Source organism: Vitis riparia, chromosome 18 (assembly GCF_004353265.1).
Source record: "Vitis riparia cultivar Riparia Gloire de Montpellier isolate 1030 chromosome 18, EGFV_Vit.rip_1.0, whole genome shotgun sequence".
NCBI lineage: Eukaryota > Viridiplantae > Streptophyta > Magnoliopsida > Vitales > Vitaceae > Vitis > Vitis riparia.
Genome location: NC_048448.1, coordinates 37578545 through 37603400, shown reverse-complemented (window position 1 = coordinate 37603400; position 24856 = coordinate 37578545). Strand labels below are relative to the sequence as shown.

The 24856-nt window shown below is 32.3% G+C and overlaps 1 protein-coding gene across 1 annotated transcript; it reads right to left on the bottom strand.

Moving 5' to 3' along the window:
• Positions 1–1180: 1180 nt before the first annotated feature.
• On the bottom strand, positions 1181–15548 carry LOC117907921 (eukaryotic translation initiation factor 2D-like). The gene is made up of 9 exons (XM_034821601.1): positions 15319–15548; positions 11759–11870; positions 6978–7168; positions 6774–6868; positions 6267–6686; positions 5407–5515; positions 3138–3783; positions 2260–2394; positions 1181–1487 (listed from the first exon to the last, which is right to left on the bottom strand). The coding sequence occupies exons 1-8, from the start codon at positions 15451–15453 to the stop codon at positions 2273–2275; spliced, it is 1830 nt and encodes a 609-aa protein (XP_034677492.1). The 5' UTR covers positions 15454–15548; the 3' UTR covers positions 1181–1487; positions 2260–2272.
• Between the last annotated feature and the right edge of the window lie 9308 nt (positions 15549–24856).

Sequence of the window (24856 nt, the reverse complement as noted above, 5' to 3'; positions counted from 1 at the left end):
TATATATATTATTATAATATTATATTTCCGTATAGAACCAGAAAAGTTGATAGGAATATCTTGATGGAATACACGGCAATGGGCTTGTATCGTGGCCATACGAGGTGAACAGTGAGGGAGAACGAATAGTGAGAAAGATATTTGTGAAAATATATTTTTTTAAATTAACAAATTATTCTTATATTCTATTTCAAATTCATTTCATTTATTTTTTTTATTTTATATAAAAAAATTAAATAATTTAAAAATATATTAATTTTCTTTCATATTTCTTATAATAAAATCAAATATGAAAAAAAAAATCATTAGATAATATTAGAAAGTGTCTCAAATTTCAAATTAATAATGATTTTCATTTTTTGTAAAATATATTATATATAATATTTTCAGAAAAATTATTAGGAATATGCTTATAAATATTTTAGATCATAAAAAAAAATTATGAGATAAAAATAGACTTTTATATGAATAGAGATATGACGAAAGACGCTCAATGAATTGAGAAAACTTATGATTTAAAGTATAGATACAAGGAACGACAATATAATATATTTTAGAAACTTAATAATTGTATTTTATTGCATTTTCTGTAATATTTATTGGGATATACATGATTGATCACATTACATCAAAACTTCGTGCATAGTAATTGTTTTATCTTTACATTTTTCAACTAACATGTTTATATTAGAACTTCCACTAGCACATAACAAATTGGTATTAGAGTCTTTGTTCACTCAACAAATAATAATTCAAATGGTTAATTATTTAAAGATTAAAAACATAATACTCAAGATAAATTGAAAAATAAATATTTAATAATTTAAATTTTCTTGATTCACGCATAATATACAAAGCAGTCCTCTCTCTATGCGCATATAAGACAAGTGGACAAAAAAAATGGCTTTGACACCATTCCTAGGAGGCTAGGACGGAAAGCTTTTGCTTTCTAAATTTTTAGTTTCCGCCTCATGATAGTTCTTATTTGAGGGGAAAAAAAAAAGTATAGATATTGCTTGGGAACATGATTAACTTGAGTGTACAAAACCCTAGAACCCTCTATATAATACATAAACCCTAATAATCCAATAAATCAAGTAATGTAAATCCCTAATATACAAATTCAAAGATGAAATTCTTCACATTGAATCAGTTTTGTAAATTATAAATGCTAAAATACTAAAATAGCATGTCTCAAAGTCAACTGCATTAATTAAATAAAAAATAGCAACACAATTCAACCATATTAAGATACAAAGGAAAACTGGTATAATGACAAGCCAGGTCTTTCTTTTTCTTTTACGAGTAAAAGCCAAAAGGTAAAATGTGATAAAAGCAAATTGAAGAAAGATATACCGACTCTGCAATTCTCTTTTCTGGGCTAATATCAAGCATTTCAATGCAACTCCAGATGGAATACTTGACAGGATATTGTGATTTGATCATTGACACTCCTCCAATCAAAACCTCCCTGGGAATTTTCTTACCTGAAAGTGCATTTTAAGAGTGAGGAGCATTGGACTTCCTTGCCTTTCTGATAAATATATGAAAACATCTAACATTTTTTCAAATGAAATATTCTGAGTATACTTTCATGGAGTTTAGGAGCTAAATCTATAAGTTAAATATCCCACAAGATATGATCTGACCTAGCAAAGTAAAGGGAGGTGGAACCCTATCACACATAATCTCACTTTCGATGACAAGAATCTTTTCCTCATAGTCGATGTAATTTTCTAATGGACATGTTCTAGAACCCCCAGAAGCTCAAGTATCCAGGGGCTTTCAATTCTCTTTGGTAAGGAACATGGCATATTGACCATATGCTTCTACATTATTTCTGTTACTAAAATACTTTTAGAATGGCCTATAGCACTGTGATGAACTTAGGCCACCATTTTTTCATGACTAAATGTTACTGTAGTGCTCAGTGCAGATTCCAGCAATGGGCAACATGACTAGAGGACAATTAAAAACAGAGTGAAATTATCCCAGCCTGATATTCAACATCAAATCATGACAGTTGAAGAAGTATTAGAAAATCACAGTAAATGGGTGGCATGAGGGCCCCTTGTATGATCACTATAACATGGAGTCCTTAAAATAGATCAAATTATGTATCTCATTTAATTTCAAGAAGAAAAATAATAAGAACAAAAATTCATATGCCTAATTTCATGAAATAATGAATGGTGAGATGTTGAACCACATGGTATTCAAGAAGTTTGTATGAAAGATTGATGGGAGGAGACTACAAACCGTGTCCAAGTCCTCATTTCTTAGTTTTATCAAGCACTTCAATGTATCTCTTTGGGATTCCATATTGTTCAACTAGATGTTTTGCCAGATCTTCAATCACACCTCCTTGAACCAGAACTTCATGTCCTTTCTTACCTGAAAGGGGCAAAATGAAAACAACAATCTCAAATTAACATAGAACATATATTTGAGGGGACATGTAGCAGATTAGCTGAATCCAAGAAGATAGCAGCTAAATGTCAGATTGAGCTCCACAAATATCTCCAGGCCACAATTAATACAAGATGCATACTACAGGATAATTTAAAAAAAGAAAAAGAAAAAAGAAAAAATGTATATCAGAAGACCACGTAATGAATTGATCAACTTTCCAGCTCCCCTGGTGACACAAGATACATATTACAGGAATTTTTTTTTTTTTTTTTAAATGTGTCAGTGTAAATTCATAAAAACTTATGTGTGCTGCTAAAGATGGATGACTAATGAGGATGACATTAGCAAACAATTATAGATGGGATTTTTACCATTTGGTGAATACATACTTTTTAGTTTCTAACCATTTTTCTCTAATTTGGCTGAGCAAAATCGTGACGAATGCCAAGTGCAACACATGGGCACATTTAATCTTACTAAAATATGGGAAATTACCAACAAATTTGAATTCCTATATTACATGCCATAATGATATGTTCAAATCCTTAAAAAGCTATATTGTAATTGGGAACAAAGAGGACCAAAATAACATTTCTAAACCCAATTATAAAAAACAAGGCCATCTTAAGAGTAGGGATTATTTCCTAAACAACGTTCATGCAAATAATAATAACAACAATACAATAATGATAATAATAATAATAACAAGACATTTTAGGAAATACCTGGTAGTTCTGCCACTGATGTACTGCAAGCAAATTTCTTCTGCAACTCTGATGCCAAAGCTTCAGCATCCATCAAAAATGATTCAAACCCTGAGACTTTAGTCACCTTCTTGTTACCCTGCCTCCGTTCTGTCATTATCTGAATATTTCTAAGGGCACCTTTGCGAACAACTGACTCACCTCCTCTTGTCACTACATGATGAGCTTGCATGCGATTCACGAAGGTATGTCCTAAGTCCTTCTTATAAATCGCAGTTGGGTAAGTTGATCCCTTTTTAATAGCTCCTTTGAACAAAGCATCGCATAATATTGCATCTAATACCACCATGGATTTGTCTGTTGGTTTGACCAGATTTTCTTTCTCAATATATCTGAAGACAATATCGGTGGCTTCAGAGGCACTGAACAGTTTCCCCGTATCAACTCCCACAGAAGCAAAAATAGGATTGACATGCACACTCGGTTTGTATATCTCAGCCACTTCAAGTGTTTTATGTGATCGACTTTCACTAGCAGCATGGTCACTGGTCTGATCACTTTTTTCCGCTTGCCGTTTCTCAGGCCTGAAAGATGTGTACTCTGGATGATTGCGGTTGACAGAATTTAATACCACCTCTTTTTTATGTTTATCCTCTTTTACTGAAATCTGTCCATGTGGTAGAATCAACAGAAAACCAAAATAAGTTCACTAGCAAATTCAATAAAGATAAGTTACTAATCTTGATTTAGTGGTACTAACCCTCTCTTAAAGTGTGAACAAGATTCGGAACCACACATTTATTTTCATGCATAAAACGTAACCAAACTGAGAACCAAAAGCATCTCTCATTAAAATTTAATACAATTTTAAAGTATCAAAGTCAAAGCTTTCTATTCTCATCATCCATTCAATTTTCTCATAAGCTCATCCATTCATAGTTCTAAATCTTACCAAGGAACCAAACAGAACTTCAACCTTTTCAGAAAGGTGAACATTCAAGATGATCTAACAGTCTTAATCCTAAAATTTGATGCCTCAATAAGCACTTCTATTTCAATTAAACTCTCAAGAAATGTTCAATAAGAATATAGCAGTATTTGAAGATTGCCTCTGATTAAAATTTGGAAGTGCTCTAATGAGCGGCTTGATAGTGCTATAAAAGAGGTAATAGTTTCTCCTGAGTTGGAAGGCAAATGTTCCTGGGCCTATTTAGTACTTGTTTGGCCAGGTAACAGTTTGTTAGCCCACCTACTTTTAGTTGTTTAAACCACATTGGCTATAATCAATAAAGTGCAGATAATTCTGGTCATATTTCTATATATTCCAACTCTGTGCCAGAGATGAACAAAACTAATGATAAATTGTGGGCTGCAGGTTTAGGTAAGGATCCACTGAAACAACTTTTAGTCAAGAAATGGAAGATCCCAATTCTATCTAACTTCAAGCCTCACTCAGTTCAGTAAGGCTTTCTTGCAAGCTGATGTAACCTGAACAAAATACCACACCTAACCTGAACTGTTACTCCACAATGTCCTTCTGACAGCTAGGAGCTAAAACTACTAAATTTAACCTACTAGGTCATGTCATATCAAAAATGGCCAAGTATGATTTCACACGTCAATTAATTCTAGAACCTTGTGAACCAAAACTCCAACTTGATGTGCTCCACCCATATATAAAAACCACCAAGCTATAAGCCATCTACAAAAACAACCATATCTATAACAGAGGAAGCAAAAACTTCAGCAAGCCCCTGTCAATAGTTTGCTGGTTGATCAAGAGAACCACCAAACTAAGGTAGCTCAGTTAAAGAGTATTCTCTATCATGTTGGTTTTTTATTCTAAAGTAGTTTGCATAAATACATGCAGAGTCTTGAACATGTCTAAATTCTCAATCGAAGAAACATCCCAAGTTATTGAGCAGCATCCTTGACTTCAGTTTATCTCCTCTCACAACTGGACAGATGCAAGACTAAGAGGAAAATTCACAATCATCCAGAACCACAGAAGAATAAAGGCGAGGCAACTGTTATCTATCATGAGTGTGAAAAGTTTTCCTTTTTCGAAAAACGAATAAAAGGTTTCCATGCCAAAAATCAAAATGACCAGCTTGACTATAGATCTCACTTTATCAGAAATGAAATATGAAAAAAAAAAAAATCCCAACCAAACAGCATTATATGATTCCATTTCACAATCTTTGGTACAGAACATACACACTTTATATGTTTTTTTATTGTTATATATTTTATATCTGAACGAATTTAAGAGAAGAGAAAAGAGACACACCAATGTTGTGGAGGATTTAGCCTGTAGCCACTTTGATAATTTCTTGTAGGATGACTTTTTTATATCAAGTGTGATGCCTGAAGGCCTACAAGGTAATACATGGCCTGCCCTGCAGCAGCACCACAAACAAATAACATTATTTCTAAAAAACGTAAATGAAATGTACTCAAATGAACTAAAACATTCATAGATTTTTCTTTTTTAAAAAAGTAGTTTCTAAGATTCAATGATTTCCCAACCCTAAGTTTCCATATTTTAATGTTATTATACCTACTATTTGTCCAGTTTTCTTTATGGTGGTTTGGGTTGTAACAATTCATAATCAACAAAAAGACATCATAAAAAATTGCTTCACCAGGAAAACAGTCTCTGTAAGATTTAATCAAGATTAATGGTTTCTGATTTGTAAATGAAAGGGACACACACAGAGTTCATGTATTTAAGAACATGTTATCAGACAGCTTGGGGATTTGAACTGGCAATCAGCCACTAAAATGGTACAGATCACACTGAAAGCATTTCATTAATGTTTTACTTCAAAAAGAAAATTTGAAGGTCTGAAATGTGAGTCCAGCTTGGAAACTTTAATGTGAAAATTAAGAATGCAACCTAATTCATGCTTCTATTACATGTTCAAACTTTTCTTATCCATTTCCTTTTAATACAAACTGGATCAACCAAGCCAACTCATGGTTGGACTGGTTAAACCTGTGATCCAGTCATCAAAACAGCTTGATGGTCAATCCAAGTTTAATTCCACTAGGAGATTTTAGCAATAATATCCAATTTCATCTCCATAATAAGGTCACAGCGCCACCCCCAGGAGAATTCATGCACAGGAGTTGCCATATGTAACATACCACAATGTGCTTCCAGGCATTGGAAGGTCTTTATCTTTAACCGTTGTATGCAAGGCTTGCAACAGACATTTGTCTAAAAGTGCATCCACATCTTCAGTGGATAGAGTGTGATGAACCTCAACATTTGACTCCTCATCAGTTACCTTCAGATCATCCACATTGGCAGTTATTTGTTCAGCAGGATCATTGCTAACATCAAGCAGTGCTGTTGAAGATGGGTTAGCTTCCGAAGTTAGATCCAAGACATCAACAGATTCACCCTCTTTTTTATTGCTAATGTCATTTTGTGGATCACTTGAAGCCTCATTAACACCTTCGCATGAATCAGAAGCCTGACAAGCTGATGACAAAGAAGGATCTTCAAACACAACATCTTCTAAAAATCCTGCATTTGGCACGTAATGGCCCTCAACTAATTCCCTGCAAGAATAATTCCCAAGCAGAATATCAATCATAGAACAATTTAAATCATTAATTGCAATCAAATCCAGTTTCCCCTATACTTGCCAGAGTGAATCTCGATAGTAATGAGTTATTCTCAAAGCTTTTCCACGCAGACCAGCTTTTAATGCTGCAGTGTTACTCATAGTTGTGGTCCCAACCTGCAAAAATTTCAAAATTCAGCGGTAACCTACTAGTGAGCTTATCCAATTAGATCACCACTCAAGACAGATTGAGATGTAAAAGCAGTCAAAAATTGAATAAACATACAGCAATTGGAGCCAGATTGCCTGGAACTTTAACTGCCCAAGGCTCCCCCTCTGCAAATGAAGGTAGCCCTTCAGCAGGAATGCTAATACCAGGGAACATCAGATCAGCACCTCCAATGACAAAACGAGAAACCTCACCCCCCTTCAGGATGAAAGCAGGCAAAAGATCAGGAACCTTCCAGAGGGCATAAACTACAATAGTGGAAAAGGAGTACAATCAGGACCGATAATTATGTCAATTTTCAAGACATAATTGAATTAAGGTTCTAAGTTAACAAGAAAGCACAGGCATCCGAGTGGGCAAGGTTTATTTTCAAGCTATCCTTCAAATGACACTTTTTAGAGGGCAAAAAATATTTATTAAATGTAAAAGTGACAAAGAAAAGAGAGCGTCCCACAACATTTTTCATACATATACAGGCTTCCAATAAAAGAAAACCCAAACACAGATAGGTCATATGAAATTGCACTAATATCTATGTATTATAATCCTTGTCTTTAAGAACCAGAGAAATTGTCCCACCAATTTCAAGGAACTTCCACCCAATATGTGACTTATATAGCAGCAGGATGTTATTGTTAACTTACAAGTTTCTCGCAAGCTATTATTGAGAAGCTAGAGTATAAAATAAAACAAAACATTAGGCAAGCTTCATAAGTTCCAGGAAGAAAATGGCAAGGTAAAACCACACAAAGTATAAGGGGTTAATGGTTGAAGTCATAAGGAAGTTACCCTCAGGAATGCTTCCTTTTTAATCTGATAGAGAATGGGGAAAGTGAAGGAGAAACAATAGATGGATGACTAGTATCACACTAGTGGGACTCTAAGAATCACTCTTCTTACACTTTCACGCATAGCTTCAGTTTAAATCACACAAACAAGATAACATTAAGCAGTAGAATGTTCCATGTTTTTCATTCATTAATTTAAAGTTTGACCAACTTCATACACTAAAACTCTAAGACTCAACTATTTGGAACAAATCACAGTAACAATAAAGCTTGTTAACTGATAGACAAAATCAAAACACTCTTGAAAAATTAAGACATTAATGACACTGAAAAGAACAACACTTATCACCCTCTAACTAGACTTGTAAAAACTCTTGGGCCGAGAAACGATTTCTGCAGAACAGCTATGGGTTGAACTCCACATTAAATTACAGAACATCTCAACTAAGCCCATTATCATCCAAAGTATGCCAAATCAAAATTTGGGTCTTAGCTTTCTATGCCTTTGGTAAACTTTCATAGGTGGTCGTTGCCACTTGTCTTCATCAACTCTCCCTGGCTTAGGAAAACTCAACCCAAAAGCATGGAATTTCTCATAAGGAGTGCAATTCAATTGCTGAAATTCATTATCTATGATCTGGGTATAATCAGGATGTGATCGTCCCTACTATTTCACAAGATACTTTTGATAACCCCCTCCTCTAGTTGAAGCAATTTGGTATGAACATCTTCAATCTCCTCTTTCCATCAAGGGGCTGGTGGGAGATGAGCATTTTGATCATCATTTGATATAGCGGTTTCAGAGCCATGGTATAGGGCAAAGGCCTACATATTGAAGATGTTACTAATGCACATTTTTTCTAGCAAGCCAAGTACATAAAAATCAGAGCCTATTTTCTTGAAGAATTTTGTAGATTTTGTCTTAAGCATCTTCAGGATATTATTCAGGCCTTGTTCACATTGTAACCCCATTTTCCTTGCTTTCCAGTTGAAACTTCTTAATAAGAATGTGAAGTGAATTCTTCATGACATGCATAACCTATATCGACTTTCCTACTTAACAATGGTTCATTTTAGCAACAGTCATTGGCTTCAGCACAACTTTTCTGTTTTTTAACATGAAATTATACATATTTTCTTTCCCACAATGATGCACATCCAGATCATAAAGTCAAGGACAATCGAGAATGCTATAGAGCACTTTCATAGCAAGAATGTCACACCAAATAGAATTGCTAAAGAGGCCACAGAAAAGAGAAACAAGGTAGCATTGGCTTACAGGAATAGAAATGTTGTTATCCATGCTACCTTGTATGGTTGTGGTTTAGTTCAACAGGAAACTAGAGGTGCTAGATTGTGGATGTTGAGACAATGTTAATGCAACCGTCAGTGCCAATGACTCAATAATAAGTTTGCATGATTGGTTTCTGCGCCAAACTAACATCTAAAAAATATAAATGTTCACCTCTAATCTTCTTCCTCAATTTTGAGACTGCTAGAATGCGCCTGACAAAAGAACTAGTGAACCGTCTACTCTCCACTCTTCCAGGTAACCAAGTTGCTCCATCACCCAAATTAGCAGTATCTTATCACATTGACTATCAGATAACCTTCCTCTAATAATTTAATCATCATCCAGGCTGCTCTGATACCAAAATTGATGCAAACCAAAAAAGTAAAAGAGAAATGATAGATCAATGACTACTATGACACTAGTGGGACTCAAGGAACCACTCCTGAAAACCTCAGGCTTCACACCTAGGTTCCGCTTTCATTAATTTTCATATGTTTGACCAGCTTCATATGCTACAATCCTAAAACCATAAGACTCCTTCGAGTAATAATAAAGCTTGGAAATCAACATAACCAAAACAAAATTAAAAGAATTTTCAAAAATAAGAAATTGATGACATTAAAAATAAGAACACCTATGATCCTTTGACAAGACTCATAAGCAATTCTTGGTCTAAAATTTAATCAAACCCTCAAACTCTAAAAAAAGTTAGCACTACTTTTATTCACCAATACAAAGAATCTAGCATTGAAATATACTACATAATCCAACCAATCCAAAATCCATCTTGCTAAGAGAAAATCCCAATTGGCATGGTCATAGTCCTTCTTCATATCTAGTTTACAAAGACACTTTGTTTAGAGCTCTTCAATCTTGAATCTAAAGCTTCACTTGCAATGAGCACAACATTCAAAATTTGTCTTCCTTGAAAAGCACTCTAAATATTGGATATCGCTCCTCCAAAAACCTCCTTAGCTTGAAGAAGTTTGTTGGAATAGCGATATTAGCCCATTTCTTTGCTAGAAGTTCATACAAGATGTGCACTAAGCTATTAGGTCTCAAGACTTCTAAATCTTCCTTCCACAAAGATGGTTGCCACCTGTCCCCATCAGAATCTCAGAGGAATTTTGTGTCTTCAATAAGCTAATAAATTATGATGAATTCAAAAGGCAGGTTTCTAAATATGATTCAAAAGTTCCCCCTTGCCCTACTTCTAACCGTAGGTCTCCCTCCTTTCTTAAGCTTCTTTAAAAAACAGTTGTTTCTCTGGGTTGCGAAGCTATCATGTGGTTGATTAGGAAAGTTTCATGCTTAATAAGAATCTTTTGATTTAGAATGAAAAAGACAAAAAGCAAAAACTAAACTATGAAGGCTAAACCCAACCCAAAAGACTCAAGGAAGAAGGACATCCCCTACAATCTTAGCTAAGATAGCAACCTCTAAATTAGCTAATCTAGGCTTCCAAATGAACGATCCTTAGATAAGTCCAAAATCCTACTTCTACCCTAATTTTGCTACAGGGATCCTCCCACCCTGGATCACCACCAAAGAATCCCATTCCATCAAGAGGTCCCTTTTACCATTGGTGAAGCATCTTTTAGACCTTTCAATGGAAATAATAGTTAGCTTAACAAAGCTTCAAATCAGCTTGCCCTTCCAATCTCTAATAATGACACACCTACACAACACATTACGCATTGCACTAATTGAAGCAGAGATCAAGGCTTACATCTTAAGGAAGAGTCCATTAGGTATTACTAACCCTTCTTTGAATACCTAAACAACAAGCCCTCACCCTATAGAACAATCCACAGGGATAATATTGAAAAGTTCATAACCCACAATGGATTTGAATACATCATCCATAACCTCAATCTTATCAAACCATAATGAATGCAATCCTCATTTTTTTATTGACTATAATAAACATAATACTCATATAACTTTGTTCCATTGTTTCTTTTAAAAGGCCAATTGAAACAATAGAATAAGATAGCCATTGGTTTCTAGGATGAGTCCAAATCTGGTCTTTTGCCATATTAAAAAGTGATACAGTTTGAAGATGTGCATATATGCATCACATCTCTTTTCACAATGCCGATTAAAATTGTGAATAGTCAAGGAATTCTAAATAGACTTTCTCTTTAGGAAATTTAAATCCAATGAGAAATTGGGAGTATCAGAGGAACCTTATGAGTAAATTGGCTTTCTGTAGGCATGATAGGTTTAGAAATATCATTAATGCAAAGTACACTCATTAGAAAATCTCCAGTCATTCCTCTATGCATAAGGAGGGTAAGGAAAGGGTGCTACGTCTGGTAGTTTTGAGAATGTTGAAGTCATTGCAAGAGGATGGACAAGAAAGGGACCCTCTTATTAAGCATAAGGTCTTGTAAAGAGAAAATTATCCGATTAAAAGAAATGTTAGACAAGGGCATTTTTGAGAGAAAGAAAGGATGGGGCTAAATGCCTCCTAGGATTGTGGAGTTTAATTCATGAATGAAAGACATTTCGTTCTAATTCAACTTTAAAAGGAATGAATTCTGGAATCAAGTTAATCTTCGTATAGGCAACTTGTTTTCTATGAATATGCATCATAGCAAACAATGCAGAAAGAAAGTGGCTTTCAAGTTAGCTTTTCAATGGTAGCATCAATAATCTATAACAAAATAAAAGAGCAACATTTTGTAGCTAAAAGAATGAATCAAGAAAAGAAGATATAGAATTTAACCAAGAATTAATAAATTGTCAACCACCTGTTGGGAATATTTCTGTTCCTCGCCCATCAATGTCAAAAAACATAGGAAAACCACCTTCCACACCATACAAATGAACTCGATTTTGTAACTTCACAATTGTTATCTCAGCCTGAAACATAAATGACACATCAATGATAAGCAGTCAATCATTTGGCCAACAACAATTCAGTGCCATAAACATTAAAAGAATGTTTCCCATTAAGCATCATAAAGATGTGTGACACTAGAACATCAAATAATGACTAAATTGCAAACTACGGTAGGAAAAACCATCTAGGCTGTGTTTGTCTAACCAAAATTCAAAACTCTCAAAATCATGTGGAATATAGCACATGCTTGGTTTTGATCTTCCATGGAAAAACTTCATTTCCTTGGTGCCTATGCTTAATTCAAAGTTTGAACTTATCTATATTCAAGTTAATTTACTGCTTAGTTGCTTCAGGTTGTAGTCCATGATTTTTTTCTTTATTCTACATTTCTTAGGTGCCTTCTAGAACTTTGAAAGAGCTTCTTCTTTGTCGGCATGTAAATGCTATCAAGAAAAACATATAATCATCTTCAATGATAGTACAAGTGCAGAGGTATGTCTTTTAAATAATTTTTTGCATTTCTTTTCGCATTTTTTGAGTTGGAAGAATCAGGTATCGCAGATGGCATTCAATGTTACAAGGTCAAATGTTTTATAAATGTCAAGCACTGTACTTCCAAATATACTTAGAATGTTTGAAACTGTATGTCCTGACAGTTTTATAAGCATCTGGAACTGTACATCTGGACACTCTATCTACCAAACAATTGAACTTTGTTCGCCCTTTACATCCCAATATTTATGTTGTGTCTACCCTTCCAATATCAGACATCTCCTCATTGTCTGGACCTCTCCACTGTGTCTGGCCTTCCAAGTTCAAACACCACGAAATGAGGTTTTTTTTTTTTTCATTTCTATTGCACCTTTTCACAATTTCTCACTTCTAAATTATTGCAAAATTCTTCCTAATTGTTTTTCAACTATTTTTACAACAAGCTTTTTGTTAAAAATTACATAAAAAAATAAGCTCAAAGATATTTATGCGGTATATTATATGGATTCAAACAAAATGTATTGAAGAAAAAATAGATTTCTCTTAGGGTTCATGGTTGAGAAAAAATAAGTTGAGACAAAAAAGAAAGAAGAATATTGGTGCGAGAGAGAAGAATGGGAAAGGAGTTTTAGGTATTTTAAAATTGTAGGTGAATGTATTAATAAGATAATTATTTTTAAGTGGACGTGTAAATAGGGTGGATGCAAATATAATTCCCCTTAAAAAAATAAAAATAAAAATAAAAGAAGCAGTTTAAATAATAGATGATGATATTAAAGATAACAAAAGAAAGGATGACAATGATGCTAGAGAGAGGGAGAGAGAGAGAGAGAGAAAGAGGAAAATTGTACCAAGTTTCATAAATCTCAAAATGTAGAGAGGTCTAGCAACATTAGCTTTGGAAAAATAAAATAAAATAATTTAGCTAGAAGTTCTAAATGCTTTCAATTTTTGCGGAAAAAGATGGATATGAGAGAATTTGAAATTTAAATAAAATCCCAATTTTCCAAACTACCACCACCATTCTTTGTTTACCTAGGTTCGTAGGTTTTTCCTCCCTCTCCGCCATCATCTTCTCTATCTCTTTTGATTTATCATGCCAATTAGCTGAATTATGATCTATTAGATTTTCTTCATATTTTAATTTTTTTTTTTTTTCATTTAACAGATTTTGAAGCTCCATAGCTGGTGTTCCGAGTTTTGCATAAACATTGTTTGCAATGAAAAATGCATTGTTGCCACTAAGTATCACTTCCCATGAATTCAAAAATCAGTTTGACTTGATACCTTGGACCGAGAAATTAAATAGGATTAGGGTTTGTTCCTTCATTTAGGTGGTGTTTGTTTCATTGTCTGAATAATATATATGAATTTGACTTAAATCTAAATAGAACTAAACATTAAGTATTTAGACCGTTTGATTTTTACTAATGTCAATGTTGTTAAATGTTAAGTTGTTGACTTTTATTAGTGTCCAAATACTGTGAAGTGTTAAATATATTTATTTTTACATGTTAATTTATTTTGGTCTTATCGTACAGCAAGAAGTTGAACTTTGAAAATTTGTAGTAAATTCATTTCTAAACAGAAATTTATTATTTCTAGTGTTGTTTATTTTCATTTTTGAATGAGAAGTCTACATAGATTTATGGAATATAATTTCATTGAAAATTGGATGAATTTTGAGCAAAAATAATTGCTACAAGTAGTAGAATTTCTGTTTTGATTTGGAATTTTGTGACCTTTAAAATTAATTTGAATTTTTAGATCCAATTTATTAGGAAACAAGAGAAAAAAATAAAACAAAAATAAAAGCTATTTTCATTTTCAGTTTTTTTGTGGATGACAATTTTGCTAATTTATGCTAAATTCATTTTTTATTCAAATTGCAAGAAATTAAGGCAGATTAATTAGTTTTTAAAACAAGAGTTACCCAAAATTTTCAAAAATGAACCCAGTTTTATTTTATGTGAGAAATTGGAGGGTATTATAACAAAGTTAAAGGTTGAAAATAGAAGGGAAGAAAAAGTAACTTCTTGATCAAATTATTAAAAAAAAAATCATTTTTTCTGTTAAAATAAAATTGTCTTGAAGAAGTGATAAGTAAAAAAAAACAAACAACTCTAAAATGTCTCAACTCTTAAGCAATTTGCTTTGATACTTGAGTAAAAAATGAGGATATTTTAGGCATTGCTGCTATTTATAAGAGTTAAAACGAACAACTCTAAAATGTCTTAACTCGAGCAATTTGCTTTGATACTTGAGTAAAAAAATGAGGATATTTTAAGCATTACTGCTATTTATAAGAGTTTATTAGTTGATTGCAAATAATAGTATTCATGTTTTATGATAGCTATGTTGATACTCTTAACTAACTAATAACAACTATTTAACTTATATAAATATTTTTTTAAAGTGTATAAATTATTATTGAAAATAAATTGATTTAGTTCTTCTACATTTATTCAACAATAGTGCTTCTCAAAGGTAGAGAATAATGATTAAACAAGTATTAAAAAAAAAAAAAAGCATCTTCATTTCAGTCTCCTCTAGTGCCAATCAAGACGAACATAAAGAATCATTCACATTTCAGTTTCATCAAATGATAAGCAATCCAATTGATCTCATTTGCCTTCCATTAATTGAATTCCTTTCTAACAATCATTCAGTTATATACCACAATGTCAGAAATTTGGTTCCAAATCCTCTCCAAATTCCCTTTCCTTTCCTCCATTCAAACCACGGTGTAAGCTACCAACAACCCGAGTATCCAATTCAGTCATTATTCAATACTTAAACACCACAAAACGCATAATCCAGTTTCAAATTCAAAGAAACGGTAGTTTCCAAATCAAAAATAAAATATTTTCACTTCACAGCATTTTCTGAACAGCCAAACAGACAACTAACCACTCTAACACATCGAATTGATCAAATAAACCAGATACAAAACCAAATAGAAGCAATTTCGTATACCTTAGGAGGAAGAATCGAATCGATTTCAGAATCGGAGGCGTTACGAAATCGCTCTTTGATTGTTCGCTTCAGCTTTTTGCGGTCTGCGCCGGACAACCGCTGCTGCGACTTCGCCTCCAACGATTTCTTAAACATAGTGTGCTCTCCGCAAAACGTTTCGTTTTGAGGACTCTATGTCCCTCTGAATCGATTGAAGGCTTGCAACGAAGTCGAAGGTTCTGGAAATTTATACGGGTTCTCCAGTGGCGGTGGGTGCTGATGGGATTGGACGTTATAGTGTTGTACCTTGTAACCTGGTGCTTGTTTTAGTTGTACCTTGAGAATATATAAATAAATTTTTATTTTATTTTTTTCATTACGGACTATAGCATGATTTAGTATCCACAAATGAAGCAATTATATTATTGGTTTGTTTAAAAGAATAAAAGATTACAGATATTGATTTTTTTTATTTTTACTTTCATTTTAAATTTAGCTTACTTTTGATTGGATAATCAAATTCTAAAAAGAGAGCCATAAAGAAGGTACCCATTTTTTAAAATTTATTTTTAAAAATAAAAATAAACTTAGATGAAATTAATCAATTTTTAATTTCATGATAGGTGAATTTATTTTTATGGTAGCTTTTTAAAAAATCACTTTTAATGGTATTTAAAAAATCAATTATTTCAAAAAGTAGTTCAATATTTACTCATTTTGATTCTAAATTTAGATTGTCTTTCACAATGATTATAGGAAGCGCGTTTAAATTAAAATTTATTTTTTAAAAAAAGAAAATAGAATATATTTGATAATGATTTTTGGAAGTATTCTAATTTTTATAATATTTGCAAAATAAAAATTCTTAAGTATTACAAATGTTAAAAGTATTTCCTAAAATTACAATCAAATAAATTTTGAAAATACGTTTAACAGTGATTTTAGAAAATATTTCTAATTTTCTAATACTTTAAAAAAATTTATCTTTTAAATATTAAAGATGTTAAAAGCACTTTTTAAAATTACGGGTAAAACATATTTTACATGTTTGATAAAATTTAAAAAATATTTTTTAAAAATTGAAAAATTAATAATAGAGTTGAAAAACCATGTATAATAATGTTTTTCGGATGTAACATCGGATGGATGATACTTTTAAAAACACTTTAGAAAAAATACTTCCATCAAACCGGAGGTTGTTAAAACTATTTTTTGAAGTTTTGAAAACGGGATGTTCTTAGTAGTTCGGTTTACAACTTCAAAATGTTAGTTTTGAAACCTTGATATTCAAATAAGCCTCAATGGTCACCTAATTGCATGAAGACTAACTAGGTGATTAACCAAGAGGATTGATCGGAGTTTAGGGAAATTGTTTCTAATGATTAATTGACTTTTGTTTTTATATAAATTTCTTAACTCTTATTTATTAATCTCCAACAATCCAAAATTGAATCTTGTCCCTTATGAGAGTATCAAAATCATAAAGGAGTGCATCTAATTTCAAGTTTGCAAATCATTGATTACACCCTTCAGATCCTAACCAAGTTCTATTATGATATTCCATTTGCGTAAGTGTTAAGTCTCGTAAAAATTACCTTGACTTGACTTAATTTTCTTTGTATTAGCTTGTGTTAGGATTATAAAATAATAAGTTGTTAACTGTTAGTTTACTAAGTTGTTAGTTTGTTAGCCGTTAAGAGGATGTTAGATTGCTATAACAAATTGTTAGTGTTGTACACGTGTAAGCAAGTTAGTTAGTGAGAAGAAACTATTGTAATATAAATCTTGAGGTTTGTTCTGTAAACCAAAACAGAGGATTTCTTCCATATTGAATCTGAGCCCTTTCTTTCCCTCTTTCTCACTTCTTTCTCTCTTTATTATCTTAGTTCTAACATGGCATCAGAGCTCTCAACTTCAGCAATGGAGAAATCTCAACAAACCCTAGCTTCTTCTTCCTCTAGTCATTTTGTCCCTATTTCATTCAATCATTCTACCTCAGTTAAGCTGGAAAATCATAAATTTTCTGATATGGAGAAAACAGATTTTCTTAGCAATTCATGGTCACAATCTTTAGCACTTTGTCACTGGAGTTCATGATCCACTGTTAAAATTTCGAAGTTCAGAAGATCGATCTCGAGGAATAGTGAATCAAGACTTTCTTGATTGGGAACGACAAGATCAGCTCTTAGTTTCTTGGCTTCTTTCATCAATGTCTAAAGGAGTTCTTTCGAGGTGTGTAAATTGTGAATCTGCTTTTCAAATTTGGAAGACATTGGAGGTATATTTTGCTTCTCAAACACGTGCTAAAATCTCACAATATAAAACCTTGCTTCAGAACACCAAAAATGAATCTTTGAGTATGAATGAATATTTGCTTAAAATTCGTGGTTTTGTTGATCTACTTGCTTTTGTTGGTGTGAATCTCTTTGTGAAAGATCACATTGATGCTATCACAGATGGACTGCCTAGTGAATACGACACATTCTTTTTCACAATTAATTCTCGAACTGAAGATTATTCAGTAGAGGAAATTGAGTCTCTTTTACTAGCACAAGAAGCTAAGATTGAGAAACACAGCAAGAGGCTAGACTATGAAACTGCTTCTGTTAATATTACACAAGGTCCGAGTAACTTTGGAAGAGGCAATTTTTCTCAAGGTAGAGGTTTCACTAGTAACAATCAATTTAGCCCTAATTTTGGCAGAGGTAATTTTTCTCCTAGAGGAAGGGGTGGTTTTCAAGGTAGAGGTGGTTTTAACAATGGTGGTCGGAGATCTTGGAACACTTGGAATAATAATGCTACTGCTAATGCTGAAAAACTAGTATGCCAAGTGTGCATGAAGATTGGTCATTCTACAGATAGGTGTTACTACGGATACGATCCTAGTTTTCAGGGTCCTCATACCCCTGGTTTCACTCTTAGTTTTCAAAAGTCACCTCAAACATAGATTCAGGGTGGCAACAAGCCTAACATGCAAGTCCTGATGGCTACACTGGAAAGCATTTGTGATACTAATTAGTATCCAGACTCAGGTGCCTCGAACCATGTGACTGCAAATGCTAATAATCTGGTTGAACACACACCATAATATGGCAATGAGTAAGTTCGTGTTGGCAATGGTATGGGAATCTCTATTAAACATATTGGTCTGCAATGGTATGGGAATTCAGCTTCAAAAATCTGCTCCATCTCAAGTTTCTCTTTCACAAAGTGTCACTTCCCATCAATCTGGTCCTAGTGCAAACTGTCAAGTGTCTGTACATGTTTCAGATCTCAAATCTCATAATGGTAGCTCTACAGTTGGTCTTTGGCATGACATACTTGGTCATCCATCTTTCAAGATTGTACAAACTGTTATGAGTCTTTATAAACTTTCCAAATTCAATAAAATTCTACCTGATTCTGTGTGTCAAGCTTGTTCTCTTGGCAAAATACATATGCTCCTCTTTCTTACTTCTATATCGGAATATCAAGAACCTCTACAACTAGTGTACTCAGACTTATGGGGACCATCACTTGTTCAGTCATCCAATGGCTATAAGTACTATATCTGTTTTGTGAATGCCTTTTCTAGGTATACTTGGATCTACCTCTTAAGAAACAAATCTGATTCGTTTCAAACCTTTCAGAATTTCAAGGCTTAAGTTGAATTACAATTAGGGTTCAAAATTAAATGCCTACAATCTTATTGGAGGGGTGAATTCCGTGTTTTACTGATTCCCTTACTATAAATGACATTATTCATAGGATTTCTTGTCCTCACACTCACCAACAAAACGGTGTAGCTGAAAGGAAGCATAGACATATTGTTGAAAATGGTCTTACCTTACTTGCTAGAGCCTCAATGCCTTTCAAATATTGGGATGAATCATTCAGAACAGCTATATTCTTGCATAATAGGCTGCCCTCTCCAGTTTCACATGGTAAGTCTCCCTTACAACTCCTTTTTAATCATGTTCCTGATTACAAGGCTCTTAGAATCTTTGGTTGTGCTTGCTATCTCAACACTAGACCATATAACAGCCATAAACTTGCCTTTCGGTATGTACAATGTACATTTCTAGGTTATAGCCTCACTCATAAAGGCTACAAGTGTTTAGACCCCTTCAGTAAAATTTTCATATCCAGAGATGTCATTTTTTATGAACATCTATTTCCATTTTCAGAATCTCTTTCCTCTCAACCTCAACATTCTTCCATTTCTCAACTTCTCTCCTTTAGTCAATCACCACCAATTATTTCTTCTAAACAACTTGTCTTTTCTATCTAATGCTCCCATTGTATCATCATCTATCCCAAGTACTACTGGAAATACACACTCTATGATCAAGGGCATATTTAAACCAAAAGTATACAGTGTTACCAAAGAACTTCAATCTGCTGATGAAGCCTTGCAAAATGAGAACTGGAAAATAGCCATGATAGATGAATATTCTGCTCTCTTGAGAAACAATACGTGGTCTTTGGTTGACCTTCTAGCTGGTAGAAAAGTAATAGGATGCAAGTGGATTTTCAGAGTTAAAGAAAATCCAGATGGTTCTATTAACAAATATAAAGCTAGACTCGTTGCAAAGGGGTTTCACCAAACAACTGGATTTGATTATACAGAAACATTTAGCCCTGTTGTGAAGCCTACTACAATCAGGGTGGTTCTCACTATAGCATTATCAAGGAATTGGAAAATTCAACAACTTGATATCAACAATGTCTTTTTGAATGGAGATCTACAAGAAGAAGTTTATATGGAACAACCTAAAGGCTTTATTGAAAAGTCCACTTCTAATTTAGTATGCAAGCTCTACAAATCTCTATATGGACTCAAACAGGCACCACGTGCCTGGTTTAAGAAACTATACGAAGCACTTGTAGATCTTGGTTTTACATCTGCTAAATCTGATCGGTCATTATTCACATGGTTCACTATGGATCACACTACCTTTCTCCTAGTATATATTGATGATATACTGGTTACTAGCAGCAATCCTTGTGTAATTCAACAATTAGTCTCACAATTAAACAAGAGTTTTTCTCTTAAAGATCTTGGTGAGATAAACTATTTCTTGGGCATACAAGTGAAACATACCACTAAAGGTCTACACTTGTCTCAAACTAAGTATGTGCATGATCTCTTATGCAAAGCCAAAATGAACAATGCAAATGGCATGAATACTCCCATGATCAGTGGTCAACAACTTACAGCGTCTGGAAGTGGTACTATGAAAGACATTCAACTCTATAGGAGTGTTGTAGGTGCGCTTCAATATGTCACTATCACCAGGCCAGAAATTTCCTTTTATGTTAATTGAGTTTGTCAATATTTGAAAGATCCACAAGAAGAACACTGGCAAGCAGTAAAAAGGATACTTAGATACTTGAAAAACACTATTCAATATGGACTTCATTTGACCTGTTCAAGTACTTTAAATTTGGTGGGATTTTGTGATGCTAATTGGGCATCAAGTCCAGATGATAGAATATCTACATCCAGTTATTGTGTCTATCTTGAAAACAATCTAGTTTCTTGGTGCTCAATGAAACAACATATTGTCTCTAAATCATCTACAGAGGCAGAATACAGAAGCTTAGTTGGAATAACTGCTGAGATCACATGGTTAACTGCCTTACTAAGTGAATTGAGGATCACATTACCAATAACTCCAGCAATATGGTGTGATAATCTGAGCACAGTATTGTTATCTGTAAATCCAATTTTACATGCGAGAACCAAGCATATTGAGCTTGATTTGTATTTTGTGCGTGAGAAAGTTATTCAAAAGCTTATTGATGTGAGACATGTTCCTTCAAGTGGCCAAACAGCAGATCTTTTTACCAAAGCTATACCCAGCTCTAGATTTTCTCTACTTAGAAGCAAACTCAGAGTTCTTGATTTAAGTACTCTGAGTTTGAGGGGGTATGTTAGGATTTTAAAATAATAAGTTGTTAACTGTTAGTTTGCTAAGCTGTTAGTTTGTTAGCTGTTAAGAGGATGTTAAATTGCTATAACAGATTGTTAGTGTTGTACACGTGTAAGCAAGTTAGTGAGAAGAAACTATTGTAATATAAATATTGAGGTTTGTTCTGTAAACCAAAACAGAGGATTTCTTCCAAATTGAATCTGAGCCCTTTCTTTCTCACTTCTTTCTCTCTTTATTATCTTAGTTCTAACAGCTTGCATTAACGAGAAAGCAAAAAGGGAAGTGAGAGATATCCTATAGTGTAATATAGAGGTTCATTGAAACATTAAAATTCAAGCATAAAGAACGTGAAAACTCTCAAAGTTGGATGAAGTGGACGTAAATAAATTATCGAACCATTATAAATATCGTTTATTCCTTCTCATCTCCTATCCTTATTTATTGTTAATATTAATTATTGCATTGCATTCATCTTATTCTTAAGTTGTTAAAATTGATCAAATTTTTTAAAATACAACCAACACCCAATTCGCTTTCCCTCTTAGGCAAAAACTTAGGTTAAATTAGTTTGTGTTCGCGATATTTATAACATTTTTTATTTACGTTAATAATTGACAATATAAAATAAAATATATCAAAATACATTTCTAAAAATTAGTTTTGATCTCACTTCAAAGTTGGATTTTTTTGTAATTACTTTTTATTTATTTTACTAAATACTTTAATTATAAAAAGTCATTATAAAAGTGATTACATGGGACCTAAAATCAATGCCAGAAGTAAATGCTATGATGGTTATATCACCATTTTGGAGAAAACAGATTAGTTGATATGGAGGGCATGAAGCGAGATGCAATCGATTAGGAAGAAAGTAATCAATTTGCAATTAAATATATTTTTAATGTGGATGAGAAAAGTAAGATAAGGACAGACTTAAAATTATTGTTTATTGTAACAAGGATGGTTTAGAAAATCCGTTTATGGATTCACGGAAAGTATGATAAATCATAATATTTCAAGAATATAAATTTACACAAGTAGATGGTAAAAAAGTTATCTTGTTGATAATTGTACTATTCATCTAAAAATTGAAGGATTGAAAAATATGGAATTATTTTTTTTACCACTCGATATAATATCAAAAACTTAACTAACAGGGATCATAGAAACTTTCAAGATGTATCATCTTCGTCTTTGTCCGAATCTTTTGGAGAAATATAAAGTATGACAACCAAATCCCAAAAAAAAAAAAATGTTTTAGATGTAATAAATTTTACAATTTTGGTTTGGACAATGGATGTTCTGACAAATACAATTGCAATTTTTTTTCAATATCGTAACATTAGATCCATGGATAACATGATTTCAAAGAATTTGGGTAAACCCTTAGATGGTGAAGACATTCGAGAGTCGAAAATACCAATCAAAGAGTTGCAATGGGTTAATGGAATGAACTTTAAGCACCTCTTCAATTATCCCAAAGAAAAGGATACAACTTCAAGTGTGTTTAATAGTGATTTTAAGAAATGTTTTTAATCTTTCTAATACCTAAAAGATAAAAAGTTTTATCTATTACAAAAATTAGAAATACTTCCTAAAATCACTATTAAACGCATCTTTCATAGATTTTGAATAATAAGCATATTATTAAGACTCATAAGAACTGGGGAGGACAAAGTTCAAGATAATACTTTTACTACTAAGTTTGTTTTGTGTAGAGAAACATTCAAAGTGATGATGACATTAAATAATATTTTGTTGCAATGTGAAGATGTTGTACCAAAACTTTTTTTCACATTACGAAATGTTAAAAATGGTATCAAAGTTGACATTAATTTCAATAAAAAACAAGCAACATTGGGCATTTTATGAGGGCCTCTAAGACAAATCATATGAATTTAATTTCTAATATTATGTGATAATATAGTCACTAAAGTTTGTGATGGATTTAGAATCAGATATGCAAATTATTAAAGTTATTCCTATATTTTATGACAAAGCCTTATTTTTTATCACATAATATTAATATTATTTCCCGATATAATAATATAATATTATTATTTACAAAATTTAAATAATAGTCATAGGAGGTAATTAGCATTAATTGATTTAGAAAAAATTAAACATTTTTTTTATTTCATATATGTATTTTCAAAAAAATTATATAGTGTTAATATTTTTTAAAATTATATTCACTCATTTAATTAGTTAGTTTGAATTTAATTAGAAATTATATTTCATTAAAAAATTTAATTAGAATTATTCAGGTTTTAGTCATGATTCAAGTAGTCTTACTGCATTATCAAAAAACTATTTTCAAAATTAGAAAAATGTATTTTCTTCGTTTTTTTTTTTAAGTTAGAAAAATGTTTTCAAAATTAATTCCAAACATATATATATATATATATATATTAAGATTATTTTCTATTTGAAAGAAGAAAAATATATTTTAAAATTTTTTTTAAAAAAAAGACAACAACAACCATGTTTTTCATCATCCATTTTGGCTCAACTCCATTGTTTTGGGGCCAAACTCAATGATATAAAATTTAAATTCAAACAGCTAATGGGTTGGGCGGCTAGAGGCCAATTCCCTTTTTAGATCTACACCCAATTTACAAAGTCACTTTGTGACAGGGACAAGCAACCAACACTATTTCAGGTGGTCCCTCGATATTTCAAACACCGACCTTATTGAATATCACAAGGAACCTTTGAACCAAAAGAACCTTCTATCATTATTTCTTGGCACCTTACCAACTCATACATACTCATATATATATATATATATATTTGAAAATTCTTTCTTTGATTTATTCTATACCGGGGAATAGGAATATAAGGTTTTAAAGGTACTTTCCTTTTGTAATAATAATATCTTTGTTTATAGACTTGCTTTCTTTATTAGAAACTTATTGAGATATAAATTATTTTTGAAAATAATTTTCTATTTTAAGGAATAAAAAATTACTTTTTATAATAAATTTGAAACGTTTTCAATTATTTTTAATAAAATGCGGTGAGTAACAATCGAAAATAAGAAGAATATTTTGAAAAAATTTATAGTATATAAATAAACCATATTTTTAGAAAATAAAGAGATAAAATTGTTTTTTATATTTGATTTATTGAATAAAATATTGTTCTTATGAATAATTGAGAACCATTTTTTTATAATGGTTTTCAAATGTCTTATCAAACCCATCTTATATTTTTGTGCAATTTATTTATTTATTTTAGTTTGGCTAATTGCTCTTGCATAGTATTTAGATGGAATGACATGTGGTCAAAATGTACAACTCCATCCTATAGAAGATTCAATTTAGCCATCTTAGAGTCACTGATTTTATCTTGCATCATGTTTCTTGTGTGCATGATATGTACTAATCAATTTGATCGTTAGAAGTTGATATTTCAATTATCCTTTAATTTGTATACTTTTATTTTCGGGAATTAATTTAATTAGCATACACATTATAAAGGTCTATGATTTGAATTTCACTATTATGATTTTTACGATATACAAAATTTGACGGATTTGGCTTCACGTTATCTCACTAGGGTTATGTTTTTGGATTATCGACGTATGAATGTCTAAATTTTTTACTATTTCACCCTACATAAAAATAAAAGAGTTTAAATTT